We start from the raw sequence: 27,856 nt of genomic DNA, 5'->3' as shown, positions 1-27,856 counted from the left end.
GAAAAAAGCTCAGAGAGGTTAAGAACTTGCTGAAGGTCATGAAACTAATAAATGACAGATCTGGGATTCAAACCCAGGTCTGGGGAAGCGGGTGTGGCTCAACAGATAGAGCATCTGCCTGCATAGAGGAGGTCCAAGGGTTCGATACCCACGGCCTCCTGGCTTGTATGGTGAGCTGGCCCACTCAAAGTGCTGCTGCGCACAAGGAGTGCTGTCCCATGCGGGGGTGCCTCTGCCTAAGGGTGCCCCCTGCCACGGAGTGGCCCCTGCACAAGTGGAGCCGCCCGGCGTGAAACTGCAGCCCACCCAGGAGTAGTGCCATACACATGGAGAGCTGACGCAGCAAGATGACGCAACAAAAAGAGACACTGATCTCCATTGCCGCTTGATAAGAAAACAAGCGGACATAGAAGAACATACAGCGAATGGACACAAAGAGCAGACAACGGGGGGGTGGGGGGAGAGAAATAAATAAATAAATCTTAAAAACACACACACACAGAACCCCAGGTCTGTCTGAACCAAAAGTCTGGGCTCATTCCATCACAATATTCTGTCCCTAGAAAGGAAATGATGAACTCCAGGCTGTAGTATTTACTGCTATACTAATAAGGGCTCTTGCCTCTTCTGAGAAATTGTTTCCCTGAAAAAGTTTGCATCTCAAAACTAGTCCTTCACCACAAGTAGTTTAAGACTCACTGGTTTAGGACATTTTGAATATAACTATATAAAATTTTAATCATGTAAATGTTATCAGTATGATTTTCCAGTAACAACTCTTTGTTTTCCAGAACAGATTATTTCTCTTTCCTGTACTGATAAACTGCTGACCATTCCTGGACCCATTTCCACTGAATTTGTGAGCATCTGGCCACAAGAGTTCTGGCCCTGAGAACTTTTCTAGTATAACCAAATGGAATTTTCCAGAGGTGCGTAATGAATGTTGAATAATTCATTAAGTGACTAGTGACCTTTGAGATAAAAGTGTGTTCTTAATTTTAAATCATATTTGTCAGTGAAAAAAAGAAATATGTGGAGATATCAGGGAACCGTCCAGAAATTTTGATCACAGTACTTTGTGACAAAAGGAAGATACCTTTATGTGGTATAATTCACACTACATTGATTGATTGAGATTTGTGTCTTTTACCCTATGTCATGGAATAATATCAGGCTATAAGATTCTCTCAGGGCTTTTCTGTGTGCACAATATAGACATATAATTTGGTACTTGGAAGAGACATCCTGGACAATTTATGTACCCAGGAATCAGAATTGGCTTATTCATGACTTCTAAGAGAAGTCATGCATTTAAGGAGTTGGTAACTGCAACTGGTGATAAAACGTTGCTGCTTGCAGAAAATGTTATTTTATGGAGGATTTAAAAGGAATCTTCCCCCCAAACGCTTGAATGATAATATATTTAAGATTTCAACTGCATGTGTCATTTCCTAATTTTCAGAGCTGTGCCCTGGCATGAAAATATCTGCTTACAGTGACACCTTAACTAAAGTTGATAGGGTTGATTTTCTGTTGGTTAGTGACAAGCATGAATCCTTCATGGAAAAATCCAAGTGGTGTAGCTAGCCCTGCCCGGAGAGACCAGCACCGAGAGCGCAAGACTGCTCTTTTATCTGCAACTAAAGAAGCGAACAGGATGACTCAGAGGCCAGGGGAAAAGAGTCTTTAGGGATATATTCTTTCAGACCCCTAAACAAGAGGAAGATTAATGGCTGGCAAAGCCACACTGCATTTCCTGATTCTCTTAAGGCGGGTTACAAAGGGGCTTTGACACATTAGGTGGGAGACTGATGAAAGCGGATGGCTAAATGGCTGCTTTCAAAACCATTCATCAGAAAAGAAAGTCTCTCTCAATAAAATGAGGCCGAGTCTAAAAATTCTTGCTTGGCATCCATATCTGTTACATGCTGGAGTATGAACTAAATATGCCTCCACAGTAATCAGAAATATAATGTATCCACATGAAATATGTAAATATTACTTACATATGTTTTAAACAAGTTGGCTATAAACTCTGAAATGAATCAAGGCTAAAATTTCACAAAAGAACTTACTCTTCTGTTTGATGATTTCCAGTCTGGCAGCTTTGAAAATACCACAGGTACCTCCTATTTCTGATAAAATGTGGCATATTTATTTTGTAATTGAGATAGGAGGATGTCAAAATTATTCTAAAAAATGATATATAAACAGATTAAAGCCAAGCAACACTGATTTATTTTGCTAGTTGGCATTATTAAACTTGAGTATTGTCTTAAACGAACTGAGAGAGATAGTCTTTCTCTTGAGAAATTCTGTGAAGTAGAAGTAAATTTTATTTCTGGGAAGAAGAATGGCCATGTGTTCATGGTTATTTAGTGCTTGCTAAAACCAGGAGAGTAGATTAGAAAGGAAAGAAAGAAAGAAAAAGATTTATTATAGATGTAAGTTGTGGTTGTAGGTCAGAACGTACTCTTGAGTTTCCTTTTATAAAGTCCATAGGGTATAAATGCGTAAGATTCTCTATATAATTCTATGTTAAATAGTAAAAAGTAATTTTAAGATTTCACACTCAAGCTTTGCTTTATCCAAAATGTATTTCCATGTTTAAACCTAACCACAAGAATCAAGAGACTTATGCAGATATGCCTAGGCTCAAAAATGAGAACACTTTTTTTTTCTAACTTGGCTAAAACATTCAGATGTTTTTAAATTGTAGAATAGATATCAAATCATAGATCAAGAGGAACTAATCCAAGCCTTCTCCAGGCCAAAAAAAAAATCAATCTTACATTTAAAACCCGTAAAATATTAAAAAGGAAGAACATGTTTTTCTAAATTCAATTAAGTAATAATAGGAAATGTTGAGGCCTTCAGAAGTTTTGAGATAACAAATGATAGGAGGTAAAACCTTCTTCCCTCCTTAGCCTCTAGGCATAGCCATTTTAAACAAGAGGCTTTTCATTCAACCTCAGAAGGGAAAACATCCATCACTTCTGTCTCTGGGACCAGCCTTAAACTATTCCTGAAGTGATGAGCATTATTAAAGGCTTAAAGAAAACTGAAGATGTAGAATGGTATTTCCCTCAGTTATGATAGCCTAGACGAATCAAAGAAGACATTATCTTTGGAAAGTGGTTTTAAATATTCTAAATCCTCAGAGCCTACTTAAAAATTGATGCTGATAACTCTTTCTCCAAGCTGTTTACAAGTGACTGTCTTGCAGCCATGGTTATTTTATGTGCCTAGCACAGAGCAGGGGCATAATAAATATTTGTTGGACAAATGAATGAACAAATCAATGCTAAATAACACAAAACTGTTGTGGAGGCAGAGAGATTCAATGATCACATATTGAAGGCCGGGACTCAGGATATACTTGAGAATATTCACGAGTTATGCATTAAACCCACTAGCAAGTCAGTATTGGCATTTAAAGATTCATTTTTAGGTTACCTTTCACTGTTATCCAACTTGTAACAGGTATACCCCAAATCTGATTCCCTAGGCACAAGCAAACTGACAAAGTTAAGTACTGATTTCAAAGTTGAATACAAGGTTATGCACAGACTAAAATGGAAGAATTTTACATATTTAGCATTTCTGGGAATTCTTTGACCTTAATTGATGGCACAGGAAGTTTTATTTATTTTATTTTGATCACTATTCACAACTTTTATAAGCACAACTGAGTTTAAACTGAGAAGTTTGAGGTTTATTTCCTAACTTTTTAAGGAGACATGACATGAGGTTTCTAGGTTTCAGATCTATTTGTTTCCCTGCTCCCCCTGCCCCCTTTTTTTACACCAGTTTAATTGGAGTTCAGAGTTACACAGAGGCTGGTTTGTGGCCTTGTGGACTAGCAGCAGGCAGACCTGCTCAATTCCTGAGAAGAGATTCCCATGGGGATTCCACTGGCATGCCAGAAGCCATGCTTATCATTCTAGAAAGAATGAAGAGACACCCATTTAGTTGACTGACCTGGTATTTCAGAGTTCCAGCCTATCCAAAGTTCACCATTTCACACAGTTCAATACCACCATCCAGAGGCATGAAAACACACACTGGCATCAAATAAACAGACAAACACTAAAGAGCCATGGCACACAGACAGAAACACAAAGCCCATCAATTTGACTCATAATTTCCATTTCTCTGGTATGGCCGTTTTGAGCTACAGGTTGTTAATTGTTGCAACCTTAGCAAGGAGGAACTTCTAACAGGACTTTTTGCCTGCCCTTGCTGTTTACAAAACAAGCTCATTTGCAATCCAGCACCAAAACAAAGACCTATTTTCTTGCCAAACCTTTCCACCACTCAACTCATATTCAAACCAACCTTCATTACAAAAACCAATCCATTTTTCTGTAACCAAGATCTTCCAAATCCAGACCAATTTTTCAGGATGCATCCCAGTGGAAAGCACTGGGATACTGATGCCTCATTTCCTATGGCAGTGGAAAAAGAGAGAAAGAGAGAGAGAGCGCAGCCAAAATAAAGGTACAAGAGGCAGCATGCCTTTTTTCCTTTTTCTTTAAGTGAGGTAGCAAGCAGTGGGACTTAAACCCATCATTGCCTCTCCTGCTGTAATTAAACCTTCACTATCTTAGTGAACGCAAAAACCAGATGCCAACCCACAGTTAGCTAAAACCAAATATCAGGCTTTTTTCTTTTCTTTTCAGACTTGGAGAAGACAGCTTCTCCCTGAACTTTTGGTATGAGGGTCCTCTCTGGGAGCTGATCTGGCCCCACTTCTAACATTTACCATTAGGCTTTTCTTGCACATTGTCCCCAGCGGTCTTACCTGTCTGGCGTGTACAGATTGTTTTGTTCCCAGGATTTCCTTTTAGGCCCTTTGGTGTGTCCAGTTTTTTTCCTGGGAGGGCTCTGGCAGAGCCCACAACCTCTCTGGACTAAAAGGAGTCCAGGGGCACCCTGGATTGGGGATTCACCTGAGCCCTTCTGGCTTCCTTGGAGGTGTCTGAAAGGGGCAGCGAAATGTTGCCATCTCTGGTGTTCATTGTGATTCTGGATGAGTCCCTAGGAAATGTTGTGGAAGCAGAGAGATTCAATGATGGTATATTGAAGGCCAGGACTCAGGAATACTCTTGAGAAGGAAACATTTATTATGACCGGCCAGGCCCAGGGACTCCTGTCCAAAAAGCCAAGCCCCCAGTATGGGCTCTAGGTTATTTTTATATAAGAGACATATATGGTGGTATCCAGGAGAGGTTTAGCCATTTGTTTGAATACCAGCTAATTAAGCTTGAATTAGCATACCACTCACATTCCAGGTAAGCTTGAATTAACATATTGCCCACCCTCCAGGTAAGCTTGAATTAACATATTGCCCACATACTTTCTGGATGTAACTTTGAATACACGTACAGTCTACATCCTTTCTGAATATTTGAAGCCTATAGGGTCTATATTACTTAACTGGCTTTCTAGAAACTAGGCACACTTGGATACAGAATTAGATAATTTTGAATTCATGCACATGCTATATTAAAACAACTAGATCTGTGTTATTCGGGCAGAATTAAAGTCTAAATTTGATCAATTCCTGAGTAGTCTGTTCTATTGGATTTATAATTTGCCTAATATCTATAATCATACATATATTTGATTTATACTAAATTATATTTATTATTAATGTAGCTTAGTAAGATTTCATTATTTATAATTAAATATATCTGTTTAATCTGACAATTTAGTAAATGTCCTACTTGTCTCTTGATAACATTACATCCCTTGTCAGGAATCAATTATGCCCTTTGAATGAGTGCCTTAAGATTTCAGGTGTAATGAGAAGATCTCTTTATTGTTCTAAAAGCAAACAAATAAATAAATAAATAAAAGTTAGTACTCTTATTTTATACATTGTAAAATGTCTCTATCATCCCAGGTCTTTCTTCATCATGTCTCTTCTTTTCTACCGCTTTGCCTTTAAAATCTTCATATTTGCTACACTCTGAACTCCCAGGATACTACAGTGAAAATGTGGGTGGGAAGAGAGACAGTATGGCTGCTTCTTTTAGCCTATTGATAGGAAAATGCACTTCATATTTTTTATGTAGCCTTCACATGAGCCAGTCAATGCATTAGTAGGTGAACTAACTATTACCGCCAAATGATTCAGTTGAGATAGAAATATAGTTTGAATGGATGTGGGTTGACAATGCCATAAAAAGGTATTGTATAGCTTAATAGAACAAACTGTCGAGAAAATGTAAGATGGCATGATGTGAGTTCACATGAATATTTTCATGTTTACAATTATCTCTACTTCCTAACCTGGATCATTGCCTCTCAGATTCCTCTGTTAAAATGCAAATGCCCAAATAAATCTTTAAAAAAAAAAAAAAAAGGGAAGCAGATGTGGTTCAAGCAGTTGGGCACCCATCTACCACAGGGGAGGTCCTGGGTTAGGTTTCCAGTGTCTCCTAAAGAACGTGAGCAAGACAGTGAGCTGACACGATGGGTTGGTGCCGCAAACTGACTCTACAAGATGACGCAGTAAGATGGCACAACGAAGAAAGAGCAAGGAAACACAATAAAAGACACAACAAACAGGGAATGGAGGTGGCTCAAGCCATTAGGTGCCTCCCTCCCACATCAGAGGCCCTGGGTTTGGGTCCTGGTGCCTCCTAAAAAGAAGACAAGCAGACACAGAGAGCAGGCAGTGAGTGCAAACAACAAGGGGGTAGGGGGCGGAGAGGCCGAAATAAATAAATAAATAAATAAATAAATAAATAAATAAATAAATCTAAAATAAATGCAAAGGCCCTTAGAGGAGTGACACATTAAACTAGTATCAGGTGTTAATGTTAGATTGAATTTGCAGATAATCAAACATTTTGACCTACAAAAACAGAAGTTTTGTTTCAATCTAATACCTTCAATCTAACACCTACAATCTAATAGTTCATCAGATTGCCTTCTTTTTTTTTTTTTTTTTTTAAAGATTTATTTATTTATTTAATTTCCCCCCCCTCCCCTGGTTGTCTGTTCTTGGTGTCTATTTGCTGTGTCTTGTTTCTTTGTCCGCCTCTGTTGTCGTCAGCGGCACGGGAAGTGTGGGCGGCGCCATTCCTGGGCAGGCTGCACTTTCTTTTCACGCTGGGCGGCTTTCCTCACGGGTGCACTCCTTGCGCGTGGGGCTCCCCCACGCGGGGGACACCCTTGCGTGGCACGGCACTCCCTGCGCGCATCAGCACTGCGCATGGCCAGCTCCACACGGGTCAAGGAGGCCCGGGATTTGAACCGCAGACCTCCCATATGGTAGACGGACGCCCTAACCACTGGGCCAAAGTCCATTTCCCCAGATTGCCTTCTTATTGAGCTGAAGAAACAGAGGATGGGTAATGTCCTAGATATGAAGTATTGCCTTGAGGCAGCCATGTTATCAGGGAACGATAACACCTTCCTCATTCTAGGCGCAGTTTTGCTATTGCTTCCAAAAACATTGGCTGTTCTGGTGCCATTTTATACTCATGTAAAGCTTACACTGAACTCAGGTAAGGCTTATCGTAGACTGAAATCTCAAAGTCATTTTCATTTAGGTTCATTCTTAGTCATGTTTTCTATAACTGGTCCTTTAAAGTTGGTTTTTAGCATCCATATTCTATTCCCTCCCTGTAAAAATTCATTTAAAATTCAGCCTAGCTCTCCAGGCTATCCATACAGATAATGGTTAAAATCATGGACTTTGGAGTCAGGCAGAGTTGGCCTGACTTTAAACGGCAATAATACTTCTCAGCATTTTTAGATGAATTACTGAGGGTTAGATGAATTATTGTGCCAATGAATTTTTGTGCTAATCATTTTTTGGATGTAGTTTCTGTCCTCAAATTCATTTAATCTCTTTTCCCATCTTCTTGTTCACTGCAAATGCTGTAGTCTACCTCATCTACTTTCATTCAATTCAATGATACTTAAAATATTGGTCAAGACAAGGTCTCAGATACTTACCTGTTACATACCACTAGAAATCTCTCTTTCAGGTGACATTCACTCATTAATTTTTTTTCCCAAAAGCCATTCCATCAAATTTTCCTTATGATCTGTCCACATTTTACCATCCTGTTCTTAGAAATATCAATATGGGAATATTTTTGACATTACTATATTTGACAAACCTTTTATCAAATAGCTTGCTTAAGTGCAGATAAACCAGGGCTACTTGACATTTGTCACTTACCAGTGTAGTGAGTTTATCAGAGAAGGAATTGTATTAGTATGACATGACTTGTTTACAGGGAGTTCTGTGGGCAGGAATTTTACCTTTTACATTTGGCACACAGTAGAAGTTCATTAATTTTGGCTGAATTCCAAATTCTATGAAAGCAGAAAGTGGGATTGTTTGTTTACTGCTAAATCTCCAATGCCTTGCACACAGTAGAATGCTTGATAAATGCATTCTTGCTTTTATTATCACTGTTTATCCTTTGCACAACCATTTTCCTAGGAACTTATTCTAGACTCTTGCCTAGGTTTATTGTCTATAGTTTGCTAAATCTGCCTTCAATTTCTTTTGAAAATTGCAATAATATTTACCCAACTTGTGTCTTCTGGAATTATTCCAGAACTAGTTCTCCATTATTTCTTTAAGCTCTCCAAGATTTCTCTAATGAAGGGAATCAGACAGTAAACAAAATAAGTAAAATATATAGTATGGCAAATGTGACATGTTATAGAGAAAAATAAAGGTAGAAAATGAGCTAGGTAAGTAGTGGGGTACTAGATGGAATGAATGAGGTATTATGTTTATTGGCGGTCAGTAGTGGCTTCATCCAGACGACTTAGAAGCAGGTGGCAACTATCTGTTTTCCACAGAGAATGAATGAGGAGCAGAACAAAAGCCTGTTAGAAGAAAGAAGAATGAAGAAGATGTAAGAGAGAAGCATGTAAGAGTACAGTGTGAGTGAGAGAGAGAGAGACTTTCCTGGTTTTACATAGTATACCTCTAATAAATCCTAAATTGGTATAAGTTTGTTTTTGTTGTTTCTAATCAAAAGTCCTAACTCATTCAAATATCAACTAGGACAACCTATGATATCTAGGCTTGGCCAATATGGGAGCTATTGGTTACCTTAGAACACTAGAACTTGGTAATTCTGATGCTGTATTAGTCAGGGTTTTCCAGAGATAGAGAAAGAAAGAGAAAAAGAGAGAGAGATTATACCAATTGGCTCATGAAATTGTGGGTATTGGAAAGTCTGAATTCTAGGGCAGGCAAGCCACAAGCTGGAAACTTTGGAAAGGTGATTCTGGATTCTGATGTCTGGCACATCTGAACCCTCTAGCGCAGTTGCAAGCTGGAAACTCCCATAAAGGTGAAGTTGTATTCTCCAGGAGAAGATGGCAGGTTGAAGAAAAGACAGAAATTCTTTCTGACCTCTGAAATCCTCAGTTCTCACTTTTAAGATCTCCAACCGGTTAGATGAGAAGATTCCCCTCATTCTGAGGGCAGTCTGTAGTCTCCTTTGTTGATTGTAGGTGTAATCAATCATAGATGTAATCAATTGACTAATGATGTGAATCCATCTATAAAATTTCCTCACATTAACAATCAGGCCAGTGCTTGCTTGGCCAAAAAGAGTGAACACAAGAGTAGGTAACTTCCTTCTAGCAGCTACAGTTTTCTAACCTGCAAAAACTCTCCAAAGATTTAATGAGGGTCTGGTGATCTAATTGAAATGGGGAAGAGTGAAAATAAAGGAAGAAACTGTTGTCATGTATTTGTTGAGTGAACAGGGACACTTTCAAATGGGGTCCCCAACTGATGATTCTGAGCAGCTAAAACTGGCATCATTAGGATCCTATATTTTAATGTTCAAGGGGATGTTAAGGAGAAAGAGTAGCTATAGGGAAATGTGGGAAAACAATGACAACAAACGGTATTTCTCTCATAATACTCAATATCATTTAATGTACTTGGAGAGGAAGTAAAATGAAGAATTTTTCTACATTCTATTTTATGCCAGAATCAGAACAATGAGTTTCAGTGGGGAGGGAAATACTTCTACATGAAGGTCTCATACTGAAAGGTTTAATTTTCTGAATTCCAGTACTGTCTTTTGATACCTAAGCAATGTATTACTAAGTACAGCAATCTACAGAGGGGGTTTATATTAAAAGTCTTAAAATTATTAAGAATTACAATGGGGATTCAAGTGTTTGTATGTGTGCTTCAAGGGTCTCAAAATGAGCCCAAGTGATATATTACTACCATTGTCTTGGCCTAAAAGTTACTGTGGGAATTTGAAAACCTCTTATTTCTTTATCTGCCTATTACGTGAAGGCATTTGACAGGCAGTGAACAAGTTAAATAGGTTTCTTGCTCTAATAGAGCTTCCACTCAAGTGTACTTTATTTCTGAACAGTGAATCTAAGAGCCTGATAAAGTGGAAGAAGCAGCTAGCTACTGGAGCCATGGCTCTTCACAAGAAGCAGCAGCAAAAGTCAGTATTTCAAGTTTTCTATTCTTGGACGCTGGTAGCCCTTAATTGTGCGGGAATGGGGTGCAAAGGGGGAGAGGGGGAAAGAAGTTGAAAAGATATCCTGTCCAAAGTAATCAAACTTGGTGTTCTGGTCTGGTATTTAAGACTGAAACTCCGAATTATCCTTGTGACACCTAACTAAGGCCACTTAATAAGCAGCGAATATTAAAGAACAATTACTCCATCAGAGGTCTGAGAAACCACAATTCCCGGCCTGCATGAAATGATCATGTACTACAATTCCCATAAGCCCTTACAACTCCTTCCCCGCGTGCCCCGGGCAACTGAGCTTCAAAGTTTGTGAAAGGGTAGAGCCGGGGTAAGGGAAGGTTGGCGAGTTCTTGTTGCGTCATCAGTGTGCGCCCCGTAAATTTAAGAAACCTGTCTGGTCCAGGAAAGAATGGCAGCTGCCGAGGCGGCGTTGGCATTGTCCTCGCCGTCTTCGGAAACAGATACGGCCCCAGTCTCTGAAACTACAGGAACAGCCTCAGCAATGGCCGCGACCTCGCCAGCGACGGCTGCAGTCGCGGCGGTTGCAGCAGCAGCCAGGATCGGGGTTGAAACCGGGATCTGCAAAGCCGCTTTGGCCACTAAGTTGCTGTCCCTGAGTGGCGTGTTTGCCGTGCACAAGCCCAAAGGGCCCACTTCAGCCGAGTTGCTGAATCGGCTGAAGGAGAAGCTGCTGGCAGGTACTGCAGCCCGGGTGGGGACGAGACTGAGGCGGTCGTTGCGACGGGAAAGTCGCATAGAACACACTGGGCTTTTTTTGCGACGCTCATGGTTCAAAGCTAAAAGGAAGGGAAAGGGTAAAAAAACATTGAATTAACCCCGGACAGAAATCTGGGGCATCTCGGGCTGGCAAGTCCCTGACGTGAACTCCTTTAGCCCGGTTGGCAGTTCCATGCTCTCAAGGGAAAAATGAAACACCACAGTAAACTTTAGCCGGTATGCAAGCAGACCAATTTTCTGTAATGTGATCCCTCGGGAGCCTTTCCTTTTGTTTGGGGCAAGTGAATGACCCCCCACCCAAGGAAGCACTGACTCTGTGCCCCCAAAGTTACTTTCTTAAAATTATGTTGGAAATGCAGACATTACTTAACCAGTACATTGCAGTGGGCATAAGAATTACTTGGAATCTTTTGCAGACTCCTCATCCCTATAAGAGATTCTTATTCTAGGAACCTGACCTGAGGTATTTTGAACATTTGCTACAGGTGTAAGTAGTCTGTGGACTACGTTTTGAGGGATACTAAATTTAACTCCATCACTAACTGCATTCTTTCTTTCATATACATTGGGAGAAAATGATAAAAGCTTAAAGTTCAGACAAACAGTTATGAGCCCAGTAGATCATTTCAGACAGTGATTCAAGGAACTGTAGGTTAATTGAGCACATAATAAACCAGGCCTGTGGTATCCTTTAGAGACATGAAAGATACTGTTCTTTCCCTTAACTCAGGTCATAGCTTAGTAATTTCTTCAGCTTTTGGTAATTCCTGTTTCATTTAGTATTCAAGACCCTCCAGAATTTGACCCTGCCCTGATTTTCCATTTAACCAGTACAGGTACTTTCTTATAACTTTTAATATATTCTAGCAAACTTTATTTTTTAAAAAAATTAAAACAGATTATCCTGATACGAATTTATTGGTTATAACCGACACACAATACAGATTTAAATGTTTCTTAGCAAGTAAGTACACTCCTGTAGATATTTTATTCCAGTGTTATAATACCTAATTCTTTAGTTTAACTTTCCTTAGACTTTGTTACCTGTAAGTTCATATAGGGGATGTTGAAGGGAGGAACTGCAGCAAGGACAAGCTCTGTGGTGTCAAGTTTTTCCTTCACTGAATTGTAACTTTCATGTGACCTGATTTGTTGGCTAAACTATGGCCATTTTGCTTACAAAGGTAATGGTTACCCTTGTTTGTTTCAGAGGGGTTTTTGATAGTTAAGAGCCATATCCTGAACTTCTCGTTAATCTTTCTGCAAGACCTGAAATTTCATTATGATACTCAGTTAAAGTCAATAGTCATGGCTTTTATTAACATTCCTTGCTTTCCTTTACATTGATTCATGGCATACTAAAATCTCTTCTCTGCATCCTTCAGGGCCTGAAACTTGTGAAAATTTTATAGCTTGTGTTGGAGATTGAGTCATGTACCCCACAAAATACATGTTCAAGGTTTAATTGGCATTTCTGTGGGTTTGAACTTACTTGTAAATAAGACTTTTTGAAGATGTTATTAGTTAAGGTGTAGATTCATTTGTGAATTGAATCTTTGAAGATCCAATTTAGATGAGGCCAATTTAAATCAGGGTGTGCCTTAATCCATGTGACTGGCGTCCTTGTAAGGCAGAGATAATTTGGATACAATCTGTTAGTAGAAGCCAGAATTTTGAGACTGAAGCAGATTGCCATGTGATGGAGGTGGAGAATGCAAGCCAGTGCCAGAATGCTACAGACTCCAAGAGAGTGGCCTGTCGAGACCTTGATTTTGAACTTCTGGCTTCTAAAACCATGAGACAATAAATTCCTTTCGGCCATTTTAATCAGGCTTCTCTACTTTTCATTTTTACTTTGCTTTCCTCTTTCCCTTTCTTTCCTTTTTCACTTGTACTATTTCTTTGTGTGTCAGTGACGATATAATGAAGGTTTGATGGGTTTTGATATGGCTTTTCCGGTCCCTCCTTTCTTTCTTTTTTAAATACTTTTATTAAACAGGAAAAAAGATCAACACATTTTCTAAAAAGGCAAATATTCCTTAGAGTAGTGAGCAATTAAATTCTTAAAGTAGGGACAGAACGCCACATACTCTAGACCCCAGAAAAGATATCAGCCAACAAATTAGGCATTGTTTTCCTTAGTGTAGTTTTATCTTTAAATATATATTATTAGAATATTAGCATTGAGCTACATAATGATTTTATTTTATCAGTTAACTTGAATTAAATCCAGTATTTCTGGAATGTCCAAATAACCTTTCTAATTTTCTACTGTGGACACAATTTTTTAAAATAAACTAACCCCTATTCCTCTCTACATACTGTATGTAAAATAACTGTCACAGTATTTTAAAATTTTCACAGGTAGGTTTTAAAGGCTTCTGGCACATGGACTGTATAATATTTGTGTGACGATAATGTAATGTCGTAATTATATACAAAAAGGATTTAAAATTCTCTTTGTGCAATTCAAGTCCTGAAGTCTTCCTTTCTTATTTGAAGTCCAGTTGGTAATATTTTCTGTTTATTTGTTACATGCTGAGGTAATGATAACATTATTTTAGTGCTTTGTAGTTTCCAAATACTTTCAGATACATTATTTAAAGTTTATCTTTATAACAGAATATGACATAGGCCAGGCTGGTAAACTACTCTTAAAAAAAAAATCTACATGCTTGAGAGCTTAAAAGGCAAGTAGTTGGTGGGAAGCGGACGTGGCTTAACTGATAGAGCATCCGCCTACCATATGGAGGGTCCAGGGTTCAATCCCCTGGGCCTCCTGACCCCTGTGGTGAGCTGGCCCACGCGCAGTGCTGCCATGCTCAAGGAGTGCTATGCCACACAGAGGTGTTCCCGTGTAGGGGAGCCCCACATGCAAGGAGTGCACCCCTCAAGGAGAGCTGCCCTGCGTGAAAACACTACAGCCTGCCCAGGAGTGATGCCACACACACAGAGAGCTGACACAGCAAGATGACGCAACATCAACAAAGAGATGCAGTTTCCCAGTGCTGCCTGATGATACAAGTGGATGTAGAAGAACCCACAGTGAATGGATGCAGAGAGCAGACAATGAGGGGGGGAAGGGGAGAGAAATAAATAAATCTTTAAAAAAAAAAAAAAAGGCAAGTAGTTGGTGAGTGAAACTGTTGACTACATCCCACATAACCTTTTATTGACATTAGCTTCTTTAAGGAATTGAAAGTTTTGATTAGGAGAGGGAGACAACGAATATAGGTAGTTTGGGTATTTAGTGTACTTAGAAGAGCCCTGCATGAGATGTATTCCCAGCTTTAGGTGTCTGGGGAAACCAGGAAAAAACACCAGGAAAGAGAAGAGAGATCTAGAAATGGAAATTGAGACCTTTTGAAAACAATTTTTCCCTATTAAATTTTAACTTCTTTTCTTCATTCTCAAATAGCACATGAGTACCAGGACTTAACTAGATTTTTGTCAGTCTGTGCATTTACTTAGTTTTAAAAATGTTTGTTTTTTAGAAAATGAATTCCAGTTTCTAGATAATTAATTTTGGGATACCATTCCTTTGTAATTTGTTTTACATTTTTAAGTCTTTTTTTTTTTTTTTGCTAGTAATGTTATAGTTTTAGTATGTTAAGCTTGTATTATAACTTTTATTTGTTTTGAATACTTCATCCCCCTCCTTATACTTCTGAAAAGCCTACTTTATTTGTCTTGGTACTTACACTCCCTCCCCTCACCCCCTCACCCCCAATTACTCTCACAGAAGCTGGAATGCCTTCTCTAGAATGGACCAAGAGGAAAAAGCAGACTTTGAAAATTGGTCATGGTGGGACCCTTGACAGTGCAGCCAGAGGAGTTCTAGGTAAGTGATATGAATGGAAGTTTAACCTGTCACTTAATATCGGAAAGAAATATTGGTTGAAAACAAATAAGACTGTCCAATGCCTTGTTTTTAATGTACTTTGGGTTATTTCAGACCTAGTAGATTTACACTGCTATCTTCTATAGAAGCCTTTAAATAGTACGAGATATATAAGACTGTTAGAAATAGTCCCAGGAAGTGGATGTGGCTCAAGTGATAAGGCCTCCACTTACCATATGGGAGGACCTGAGTTCCATCCCTGGGGCCTCCTAGTGAAAAAGAAGAAGAGAAACCATGCTTGCGCAGCGAACCAGTGCCCACATGGCTAGCCAAGTGCCCATGTGGTGAGCCAGTGCCCATGCAGTGAGCCGAGTGCCTATGTGAGTGCCTGCGTGTTGAGCTAAGTGCCTGTGTGAAGAACCGCGTGCCCCCATGGTGAGCTGCATTCCTGTGTGAGTGCATGGTGAGCCAGTGCCTGTGCGGTAAGCCAGTACCCACGTAGTGAGCTGAGTGCCTGTGAGCCAAGTGCCCACGTGGTGAGCCAAGTGCCCGTGTGAGTGTCCGCACGGTGAGCCAGTGCCTGCGTGGCGAGCCAAGTGCCTGTGCGATGAGCCAGTGCCCAAGCAAGTGAGTCATACAGCAGGATGATGACACAACAAAAGAGAGACGAAGGGGAGAGTCAAGTTGGAGCACAGCAGAGACCAGGAACTGAGGTTGTGCAATTGACAGGGAACCTCTCGTCACATCAGAGGTCCCCAGGATCGAATCCCAATGCATACACAATACTGTTTTTTTGATTGTCAGAGAAAGGAGCATGTTCAGGTGTTCCCTTTCATAGGAGGGAAAGAGCATAAGAAAGTCTGTGCATAGATTTTGCCAGACTCTGCCTGTGACTTTCTCCCTTTTGATCTAGCTGTATAGTTTTACTAAGTCACTGTAATAAATTTTAGCTGTGAGTGCAACTGTATTCTGAGTGAATCTTTGAATGTGGGGATAGTCTTGGGACTAGTCTTCGGGTCTTCAAACAAGATATGCAGCTTTTATTCTTTCTATATCAATCTAATTTATGAGATCTCTCTCTTTCTTCAGAAGGGGTGTACCTTATAGTTTCTGTGAGGAAGTTACTTTCTCTTGAATCCTAGTTGGGCACTTCATTGCAGATGGAGGAAATTTGGTAGAATTGATTGAGGGGAGAAAAATCATCAGTGCTTTCTTAAGTTTTAAGAAAATTTTTTTAAGTTTCTTTTTTTTTAAGATTTATTTTATTTACTTATTTCTCCCCACCCCCTCGTTGTTTGCATTCACTATGTCTGTTTGTTGTGTGTTGGTCTTTTCTTTTTAGGAGGCACTGGGAACTGAACTTGGGACCTCCCATGTAGGAAGGAGGCACCTAATTGCTTGAGCCACCTCAGCTTCCTGCTTATTGCTTTTTATTGTGTTTCCTTGCTGTGTCTCTTCGTTGCATCATCTCACTGTGTCATCTTGTGTCAGCTCACCGCACCAGCCCATCGTGTCAGTTTGCTGTCTTGCTATCTGCTTGAGGAGGCACCGGGAACTGAACCCGGACTTCTCATGTGGTAGGTGGGAGCTCATTTGCTTGAGTCATATCCACTTCCCAATTGATGCTTGCTTTTTTTATTCCATCTTTTTTTTGGTTTGGTATCTGGTAGAGACTCTGAAGTGTATCTTTATGGACTACTAATGGGTATATTTTCCAAACTCTTTTTAACTGCATCCATAGTCACAGAAATATCCCCCTAGACTCCCCCTAGACTTCCCACTAGACTCCCCTCCCTATACACTAGAAACAAACTTTTATGGAACAATGCTTACTTTTTTATATGCAATGTCCTCTGGTGTTTTATATTCTATTCTTTTTTTTTATATTGAGGTAAAATTTTACATTGCATAAAATTCACTATTTTAAAGTGGAAAAAATTCAGTGGCATTTAGTACATTCACTATGTTGTGCAACCACATACCCCTTTCTAGTTCCAAAACATTTTCATCACTCCAAAATGAATAAAAATTCAATTAAGTGTTGATCATAACCCACTAAATTGATTTTATGATGTACTAATAGGATGTGACTCATGGTTTGTAAAACATTGTGCTACAGTATCCAGTTCATTTTATTAGAACTAAAATTAGATACAAACAAACAACAAACTCTAATTTAAGCTGTCCAGTGCTAAGTGAAGTTAACAAATGAAATGAATGTTTATTTAAAAGAAAATTTTAATTTTGGTGAAGAAAATGCTATTTTTAAAAATTATTAAAATGTATGATTTTGCATTTTCAAAAATTATAGATTTCATCTAATTTATGTTGGCAAGAGTATCTTTAATTGAGGTTAAAGTAGAAACAAATCATAAGGAAATACATTTTTCTGATTAGAGGACTTAGATAAGCAAATTCCCATGCTTAAAGTTACTGTTTTGTACAATAACTAATGATAACCTTTTATTTTTTAATTTATTTTTAAAAGATTTATTTATTTTTTCACTGTTAACCCCCGCCCCTGCCATCTGCTCTCTGTGTCCATTTGCTGAGCATTCTTCTGTGTCTGCTTGTCTTCTCTTTAGGTTGCACTGGGAACCAAACCTGGGACCTTCCAGAGTGGAAGAGAGGTGCTCAATCTCTTGTGCCATCTCAGCTCTCTGGTCTGCTGTGTCTCTTATTGTCTCTCTCTCTCTCTCTTTGTTGCATCATCTCGCTGCTCCAGCTTTCTGCTTGGGCCAGCTTGCCCTCACCAGGAGGCCAGGAATTGAACCCTGGACCTCCTCTATGATAGATGGGAGCCCAATTGTTTGAGCTACATCCACTTCCCAATGATAACCATTTATTGAGCACTACTGTGCATAAGGTCTGTTAACATTTTTGCTACATTTTCTCCTTGCCTTTTAAGTGTGCAGATTTTATAATTATTAATTTATTTATAATATAAAATATACGTACAATTTTATATCCTGCTTTTTTTACTTAATATTGTAAGATAAACATTTTTCATGTTAAAAAACTCATTGTAAACATTTTTAATGACTGCATAAGGTGCTATCATATGAGTAAAATGCAATTTACTTCCCTATTTGAGGTGATCGAGGTTATTACTCGAGTTGTTAGTAGAAATAATTGTGAGGAGCATCTTTATGATTACAACTTTTTCTTTGGATATTTAGGATAGATTCCTAGAAGTAGAAAGACACAGGACTTTTGTGATGATTAGAAGGATATTATAGAAGCAGATAAATGGCAGTAGAAACTTCCAACTGCAGAAGCTTTGGAATTACATGTAAATGCTTTTGCCTTCCCTAAAGTAGTTCTCATCATGAGCAAATTCTATTCATATGATTTGGTAATAGAATAATTGGACATTTGCATAGGTTTGGAGATAGAGGGTTTTCTGCAGAAAACTGTTCATTTCTGCCCTCTTCTTCAGTTGTAGAAATCCTACCGACCTTTCTAGGTTCAGCTGACATGCCATCACCTATACGTGAAACCCACTTACTCTCTTGTTTTTATGCCACTAATATAAAACTGCTTTCATTCTATTCTCTTAATTTTTGTTAACATCTTTCTTTCAATTAGATTTTAATTCATTGAAGGCTGGAACAATGTCTTATTTATTTCTGTACATATACTAAAAGTATTTAACAAAATTTTGAATGATTGAATGTGGTAAAAGTTGAGTAAAAATTTTGTCAAGGAAACTATCCTTTGAATGAAAAAGCTGCTGATTGGCTGGGTCCCAACTCCAGATAATCCTTCTGCATACCACTTCTGATTTAATCTTCCCCAAATAACTGCTTTTATTAATCACTTAATTTCAGTAGGCCTTGGTTTCCTTTGATACCACATGAGAGGGTTAAACTATCTCAGATGCTCTCTTGTTTTAAATTCTATCATTCTGGGGCACTTAATTAACTTAGAAATCATTACCAGGTCATCATTTCAACCAGGATAAAGACAAACATGTCAGGCAGCTTTTTTTTTTTTTTAACTTTTTATTTTAAAAATACTTCCAAATTTACAGGTCAGTTACAAAAATAATACAAAGAACTCCAACATACCCCTATAACCTCAATATCAAGATATACCATTTTCAACATTTTGCCTTTTCTCTGTCTATCCATCCATCCATCCATCCATCACTCCATTTTCCAAACACTTGAGTATAGGTTATATACGTCAAGCTCTGTAAACACTCCATGCACGTTTTCAAGGATATGCAACTTATGTAACCATGTTAAGTGAGTTATCAAATTAACACTGATATAAAACTTACAGGTTATATTCTAGTTTTCTCATGTCCCTGTAATGTCCCTTTGAGCCTTTTCTCCTCCATTCATAGATCTCATCCAGAATCATGTATTGCATTTAACTGTCATTGTTTCTTTGGTTGCTCTTTCTTGTTCTTTTTCAATTGTGGGAACATACATACAACATAAATTTTTCCATCTGAGCCACTTCCAACCAAACCATTCAATGGGATTAATCACCACTTTCACTACTTTACTGTCTTCCATCATTAAAACATTCCCATCTGTCCAAACAGAAAGCCTACACCCAATGTGTATGAACTTCCCATTTCCCGTGCTCTGTGCCCCTGGCAACCTGTGCTCTAATTTTTGTCTATGAGCAGTGTATTCTCTGATATTTTCTTTGTAGCTAACCATAGGGCTTAAATTTAACATCCTAAATCTATAGCAATTTCATTTGATTTGATACCAACTTAATATCAATAATATATACACATTATGTTCCTATACCCCTCCAACTCCCCACCTTTATGTGATTCTTTTTATAAATTACATGTTTACACATTATGAATCCAAACCCACTGATGTGTCATTCCATTTTATGCATTTGCCTTTTAAATCTTGTAGGAAATAAAAAGTGGAGTTACAAACCAAAAATATCGTAGTACTGTCATTTATATTTACCCATCATTACCCTTACCAGAGATCTTTATTGCTTCAGGCAGCTTCTAACTATTGTCCTTTCCTTTCAACCTGCAGAACTCTTTAGCATTTCTTTTAGGGCTAGTCTAGTGGTGACAAATTTCCTCAGCTTTTGTTTATCTGGGAATGTCATAATCTTTCTTTCATTTTTAAAAGACAGTTTTGCTGGATATAGAATTCTTGGTTGGTAGTTTTTGCTTTCATTACTTTAAATATGTCATCCCACTGTCTTACTGCCTCTATGGTCTGATGTGAAATAGGCATTTAATCTTATTGAGGCTCTCTTGTATGTGGCACATTGCATTGCTCTTGTGGCTTTCAGAATTCTCTCCTTATATTTGACACTTGACATTTTGTTTATTATATGATGCAGTGTGAATCTATTTTGGATTTATCCTGTTTAGATTTTATTGCATATTTATGTCTTTTGTTAAACCCATTATTAAAGCTATTATTTCTTTGAATGTTTTCTCTGTACTTCTCTCTGTTTCTTCTCCTTCTTGGACTTCTAAAATGCATATATTGGTATACTTGATGGTATCCCACAGGTTCCTCAGGCTTTGTTCACTTTTCTTCATTCTTTCTCCTTTTCTCCTCCTCAGACTGAATGATTTCAATAGTCTTATCTTCAAGTTCGCTGATTCTTTCTTCTGCCAACTCCAATTTTTAATTTCTGTTAATGTGGTCTTCAGCTCTGTTTGGTTCCTTCACATAATTTCTCTCTATTGATATTCTGTTTGTGTTCATCTGTCATTTTCCTGATTTCCTTTAATTATTTGTCTCTGTTTTCCGTTAGCTCATTGTGCATATTCAGCACTTTTTCTTTTTTTTTAAAGTCTTTGTCTGGAATGTCACAGGTCTAGTCTTCCACATTGATGTTTTTAAATTATTTAATCTTCTGCTTTGCCTAGATCATCATTTCCTGCTTCTTTGTACATTTTGTAACCTTTTGATAAAATCTGGGCCTTTTGATATTTTTATGTGCTATTGCTGGAATTTAGACTCTAAGGCATTTTTTTCTTAAGTTTGTATCCAGCTAGTGTTATAACAGAGCTTTCCTTGAATGCTGGGAGATAACTAATAAAAAAGAAGGAAAAAGAAAATACCTTTCCCAGTCTTTGCAGATTTAATCTGTTAGAGAGTGTTCCTTCAGGGCTTAGCCCTATAATGAATTTAGAGAATAGCTCTAGGCCAAAGAGTAGGGGCCTCCCTGATTCTTCCTTCTTGGGCATTCATGGCCTTTATTAGTCAGCCAAAGGGGTGCTGATGCAAAATATCAGAAATCCTTTGGCTTTTATAAAGGGTATTTATTTGGGGTAGAAACCCACACTTACCGGGCCATAAAGCTTAAGTTATTTCCCTCAGCAAAGTCTGTTGCTACATGTTAGAGCAAGATGGCTACTGACATCTGCAAGGGTTCAGGCATCCTGGGTTTCTCCCTTCTCATAGGGCTTATTTCTTTCTGCGCTCAGCTCTGCTCTCTCCACAAGGCCATCTGTAGAGTATCAAGCAAATAGTTCATCTCTCTTCCCAGAACCTCTGCTGTGATCAGTTGAGCTTTCCTTCCTTCCTCATGTATCTACTTCTCTAAATGTTTACTTCCCAGACTCCAGGATCAAAACTCCAAACTCCTCTCTGCAGTGTGGTTTCTCTATGAGTCCCCACCCACCAAGGGGGCAGGGACTCAGTATCCTACTGATGTGGCCCAGTCAAAGCCTCAATCATTATTTTAATCAAGTAAAAGTGAAACCTCTGAATCCAATATAATCTAATAGGTGCAGAGGAATAAACTAGTTTACAAACATAATCCATTGTTTATTTTTGGAATTCATAAACAATATCAAACTACTACATGGTCCTAGGAATTCTCCTGTGGGTAGATAGAAATGTCCCCTCTTCCCTAGGAAATAATCCCTTCCCCCGGCAGCACTACTTACTGCTTTGCCATGGCATTCTGCAGGAAAGCTCTATGAGCTGCCTTCTACACACAGGACAAGCACTGGGACAGTGAATTCTTCAGGTCACCAGTAGACAAAATTAGGCCAAAAATGCTCCCAGTATGTTCATGAGGATTACTTTGCTACTTCTGGATCAGAGACCAGGGATTTGCAGTGGGACCATGGACTAGCTCTGTGCCGAGCCAAAAAGGGTTGGAGGAGAGGCCAGCCATGGCACCAATAGATCCCATTGCTTTTAAATAGCCTTTTTCTTGACTTGGTGCTCACCCTGTTATTACAAACCTTTAACTGTTTTCTGGAGCTTTGAGAAAGATGTTTCTGCCAGTTCTTGCTGATTGTTTAAAGTTCTGGCAAGACAGAGCCCTGAAGCATCTCACTCTGCCATATTGATGGGGGCATGTCAAAGGCATCATACTGCTTTTGAGATTCCTTGCATTCTGGTTGATAAACCCATTGTACTCATCCTCGTGTCTGAGAATTTGTGCAGTTTGTTCCTTTAGAACATGCTTCTCTCCTGCTGTGTCATCAAATCCTATACATCCTTCAAGGCCTAACTCAAACTTTATGAATGCTCAGATAAAGCATTCTCTGGCCCTCCTGTAGCACTTATTCTCTCTCTGTTCATCTTGACACTTAACCATGTATTATCTTATGTTGTTAGTTAGCATTATTCACTCATTGATTCAGTCAGTATTTTTTTTAGCACTTGCATTTTCCCATGTCTGTCTTATTTTCCTTATAAGTTTATAAACTCTTTCAAAGTCAGGAAACATATCTCAGGCTTTCCTGTTGTCCTATTCAAAGTATTCCTCTTGGGCTTGTTACATAGTAGCTGCTCAAGATATATTGATTGGGGATTCATTTGAAAGGAATAAAATTGTATTAAATCATTATTTTGTTATTATACAAAGTTTTTTTGCCTCATCCACATCAAGTCCTGCCATTGGAGAGTACTATGCTCTATAGAGGATACTGAAGGGAAAAATATTCTGATTTTTGTCTTGAATTAATACAATTCTATTTAGAGATAAAGAATCAGTATGAGTGCCTTAGAAGTTTAGAAGTGATTTGGGATAGACTTTATGAAGGAGTTGGGATTTGAACTGGTTTTAAAGATGAATTTTGACTACTTCACTAAGGGACCCTAGTGAAGATTGTTGAGGGGTTTTATAATGTGAAAAATACGGTTTTAGAAATAGTTTATGAAGTAGTATTGAATTGGAAGAGGAAGTGATGGGACATAGGCAGGTTTGTAGCAGTTCAGAAACAAGATGATGATAACCTGGTGTAAGCTGATGGCAGAGGAAGAAAGCCTGGGTGAGTAATTGGCAGGAAGAATGGAAAGAAAGAGATTCTGCTGTCAGACTTTTTTTTTTTTTTTTTTTTAAAGAAATAATGAAACTTTAAGATTTATTTATTTTATTTTTCTTTATTTACCACCCCCCACCCCAGGTGGTTTTCTTATCTGTCTGCTCATAGTCTGCTTGCCTCCTCCCGGAGGCACCAGGAACCAAACCCCGGACGTCTCACATGAGAGACAAGTGCCCGGTGGCCTGAACCACATCCGCTCCCCGCGGGCTGTGGCATCTGCTGGCTTGTAGCATTTGCTTCTTGCGGCAGGGTGGGGTGGGGGGGCGGCATCTTTCTCATTGCAGTAGGAGACCGTGTCTGCTTGTCTTCTTTTAGGAGGCAGTGGGACCTGAACCTAGGACCTCCCATGTGGTAGACAGGCATGCAACTGGTTGAACCACATCCACTTCCTTAGATTATCTTATTTGAATTTTAACTTTACCTTATACTAGTTGTGTGAAATGCTGGGCAAAGTTCTCTCTGTGCCTCACTTTCCTCATCTATAAAATAAGGATAATAATTACCTTTAATGGTTATTATAAGCAGTAAATGAGATAATGAACAGGGAATATTTAGAGTAGAACCTGATATATGGAAAACCCACTGAATAGTAGCTGTTATCCTAAATATTGATGGTAATTCTTTCAGCAGGCCAATCATTTCTCCTTGTTTCTTGTGATTCTAAATTGTGTTGGTAATATTGTGTTCTTTTTTCTTATTATACATAACTGTATCCATTGATGATAGATACCTCAGTTTTTACAACTTTTGCCTGCTATTAAGTGAAGAATTAATTAAATCCTCTCAGACTTACTGCATTGTATTGTCATAAGGGATAAAATCTTTGAAACTGAAGAGACAAGTGGGCCATTGTTGTACTTTATATTTAGTTTTAGCTTACATTCTCCAGGCTTTCATTTTTCCTGTATTCTTTCTTGTGTTAGGTTGATTCGTTTTATGTTTCTGTTTTCTTGATTTTATATTGCTGGGCACTAATCAACATTAAATGGCTCATTAGCTACGATAATGGTTTTTGCTTTGTTTAATAATGAAGCCTGTCAGAAGACTTATATCAGATACAGGAACATGGTTAGTTGTAGCATGTCCTTTACACTGATACCCATATAAAATTCCAGTTAGTTCTTTGAAATTGTAATAAAATTTTTTATTATCTAATTGGCTGGGCTGAGGATTCTGCCATGTTTATTGACACATTGAAGATGAAAAAAAAAGTCTCCCCCTTTTCCCTCTTCAGGATTTCTTATTTGTGTGACAAGTTCAACTGATTAGAGTAATAGGAGCCCTCAGATTATGCTAATACTGTGCCTTTTCTAACATCACGTAGTACATACCAGGAAATTATGACCCAAAAATGTAGAAATTTTTAAAAACCCATAATATTTCTTTCTTTGATTTGTAGTGATTGGAATTGGAAGGGGAACAAAAATGTTGAGCAGTATGTTGTCAGGGTCCAAGGTAAGATCACTGAGATAGTTGTTTTTATTTTTTTCTTTAATGTTTTTCTTAATGACCTATGTGTTAGATTTTAAATCAATTGAAAAGTAAAAAAGTAAATGAACTTTTTAACTTACATGAATGAGTGTCATTACTACTGAATATTAATCACAATGTTGATAATCCTAATATTTGCGATTTGAAAATTGAGATTCTATAAATTGGAAATTCATAAGTGAAAAGCAAATTAGACTTTTAGAAGCAAAAACTCTGTAGTGCCCATAATTAAAAAATTGTATATATATATACTTAGACTTTTTTCATATGATCATATTTTTAACGGGAAGGGAACTTAAAGATCATAAAATCTACTGGCAGATTTTTTAAACCTTAGAATGTATATAGAAACAATATTATATTGTAAACCATTCCCTTTTCAACAAAAACATGATTTGTTGTATGGTTACAAAATATTTATTAAAGAAAAGAGTGGTGCTTCTTTAAGAGGGTAAATTTTATAGCTCACCTAAGAGAGTGGCCTTGAGTAAATTTAAAAAATCCTTTTTTTTTCTGGCATTTAATAGGATTGATAGGAGGAGTTAAGCAGAGGCAGGAGAGGCAGTAAACCTGTGGACTGCTTCAGGCATTCAATGAGTAACCCTTTTAAGAAAGAGCATGGTGGAAGGAGCGTTAAAATAGAAGTCAAGATGTCAAAGAGTTTAACTTTTGTGGACCTTGCGGATTTTCCATAGGAAAAACGATTTGATCATCTCTTCCAGAGCTAAAAGAGATCATAGTATCTATATTCTAATTAGCACTAGGCACTGGTTATAACAGCTAGAGCTCGGGATAATGAGAATGCCTGTGGAAGGGAGATTAATACACCAACAGATAAGAGATTCAACAAGTTTTATTTTAAAACATTTCCTCTAAATGGGTTATAAATAGTTGGTAAAATGGTCAAATTTTGTCTAATTGTTTTTAAAATGGTGAAACACCATTTAAAAATTTTTCCCAGTTCATTGTACACTGATTGATGTCATTTATAAAATATGAAAATGTTATAGCAGTATCACATTGCAAAATGAGTTCCTAAATACCCTCATTTTCTGAACTTATCTTGTTGTGGGCTAGTCCTAGTCTGTGGACCATACTTTGAGTGGCATTGGTCTAATGAAGCTTTTTTAAAAAAATTTAAAGCACTGGAGAATGTACTGCCTTTGACATTCTCATTTTAGTTTTCCACTGGCATGAAGACATTGTATCAGTTAGAAAGGCTATTGGTGCCTTAGATAAATGGAAAGTTTTCAGTATTGCATGTTCTTCAGTCTTCAAAATGGTGATGATAAAAAGCCACAGAATACATGAATTGTTTTAATGGATGAGTTTGACTACTATTTAGGAAATTTGTACTTTTTACTTCAATACTGATATAGAGAGTTGAGAATCTGTTTATGATATAGGCATTTGCCAGTTCATTATTTATTTCTTAACTTCAAAATATAAGCAGTGGTTACTGAATATAAACATGATTAGATATGATTTTTATTTTCTTTTTTCATATTATTTGATATTTTCCAAAATGTTTGCAGTGAATAATAATAACAAAAAGGATATTTTAGGGAAACGGACTTTGGCCCAGTGGTTAGGGCGTCCGTCTACCACATGGGAGGTCCGCGGTTCAAGCCCCGGGCCTCCTTGACCCGTGTGGAGCTGGCCCATGTGCAGTGCTGATGCGCGCAAGGAGTGCCGCGCCCTGCAGGGGTGTCCCCCGCGTAGGGGAGCCCTACGCGCAAGGAGTGCACCCATAAGGAGAGCCGCCCAGCGCAAAGGAGGGAGCAGCCTGCCGAGGAAAGGCGCCGCCCACACTTCCTGTGCCGCTGACGACAACAGAAGCGGACAAAGAAACAAGACGCAGCAAAAAGACACGAAAACAGACAACCAGGGGAGGGGAGGGGAATTAAATTAATAAATAAATCTTTTTTTTTAAAAAAAAGATATTTTATATTAAGGGATATCTGTTCTTTAAAGGATTAAGTATGTTGAGTTTATTGAAATATCCAATATCTACCCCTCCCCTCCCAAACCATGAACACACATACTCTATGTAATTGGAAAGTTTTACTTGTGAATTCCAGGAATATTTCCAGAAATATGATGGCTGAAAATGTAAATACATCATTGGTTCTGGTTTAAATTATATCACAGACCATTTAGTATTAATCTAGGAAAGCTGATTGTCAGTCCTAGGTACATCTTGTTATAGAAACCTCGTTTTTGTGTGCTTCACATTTCAAACATAGACATTTTCTTATTAGCTATTTGTATTTCTTACACTTATAATTTTATGTATTTGCTAGAAGATTGAAGTCATTTAAGCTTATTTTTATGATGATGATTACATTTTTATCAAAGGAATTTAAAAGCTGTTAGCAATTCTTCAAAAAAAAGAGAGGTAGAGAGTTTGTTTTTAGCCCTGGAAGGAATCTTAGAGATCATCTTACCCAGTGGCTTTCAGATTTTTTGACCAAGACCCGTAGTTAGAAGTTCATTTTATATCATAATCCTATGTACATATACATGTATAAAAAACAAAAATTTCATCAAACCACCTTAACCCTGTCTGAATATGATGTACTCTTGGTGTTTTTTCCTTCTATTTCATTAGGAAAAGTTTGGTGGCCGCATCCCCCTGACTGGGCCCAGACCTCATGTTTGGCCTACCAGTTCCTCTTTCTCCATTCCCCAGTGTTATAGATGAATTTTTATTTACATCAGAGCATTACTAGAAAAGTTAGATCAGTAGTATTGTGTAAGATAGAGTTACCTCAAGAATAGAAATATTTAATTGTGGAATGGCAGATATTTGATGTTCATGCTTTAGCCATATCACAGTACACCCTTTCCTCATCAACCAGTCCTAGTTAAAAACTGTTTAGAATCCCTTTCAACTAGTATATCATGCAGCTATTACCAATTAATGAGTGGAATGCTGACCTTTGTTATAAAATCTTTAGGCCATCAGATTATTTTGCTTCCATTCTGTGAAGACCAGAG

The 27,856-nt window shown here is 38.1% G+C and overlaps 1 protein-coding gene across 1 annotated transcript in view; it reads left to right on the top strand.

The window, feature by feature from the left end:
- The first annotated feature begins 10,778 nt into the window (after positions 1-10,778).
- Positions 10,779-27,856, top strand: part of TRUB1 (TruB pseudouridine synthase family member 1) — a 49,562-nt gene continuing 32,484 nt past the window's right edge. The window contains exons 1-3 of the mRNA XM_058298328.1: positions 10,779-11,194; positions 14,977-15,075; positions 24,765-24,820. Coding sequence (XP_058154311.1) covers positions 10,906-11,194; positions 14,977-15,075; positions 24,765-24,820 — 444 coding nt within the window. The 5' untranslated portion in view covers positions 10,779-10,905. The remainder of the gene's footprint in view (positions 11,195-14,976; positions 15,076-24,764; positions 24,821-27,856) is intronic.

This window comes from Dasypus novemcinctus, chromosome 6 (assembly GCF_030445035.2).
Source record: "Dasypus novemcinctus isolate mDasNov1 chromosome 6, mDasNov1.1.hap2, whole genome shotgun sequence".
Classification (NCBI taxonomy): Eukaryota; Metazoa; Chordata; class Mammalia; order Cingulata; family Dasypodidae; genus Dasypus; species Dasypus novemcinctus.
The sequence above is the reverse complement of the archived record's forward strand: the minus strand, read 5'-3'. Positions and strand labels throughout refer to the sequence as shown.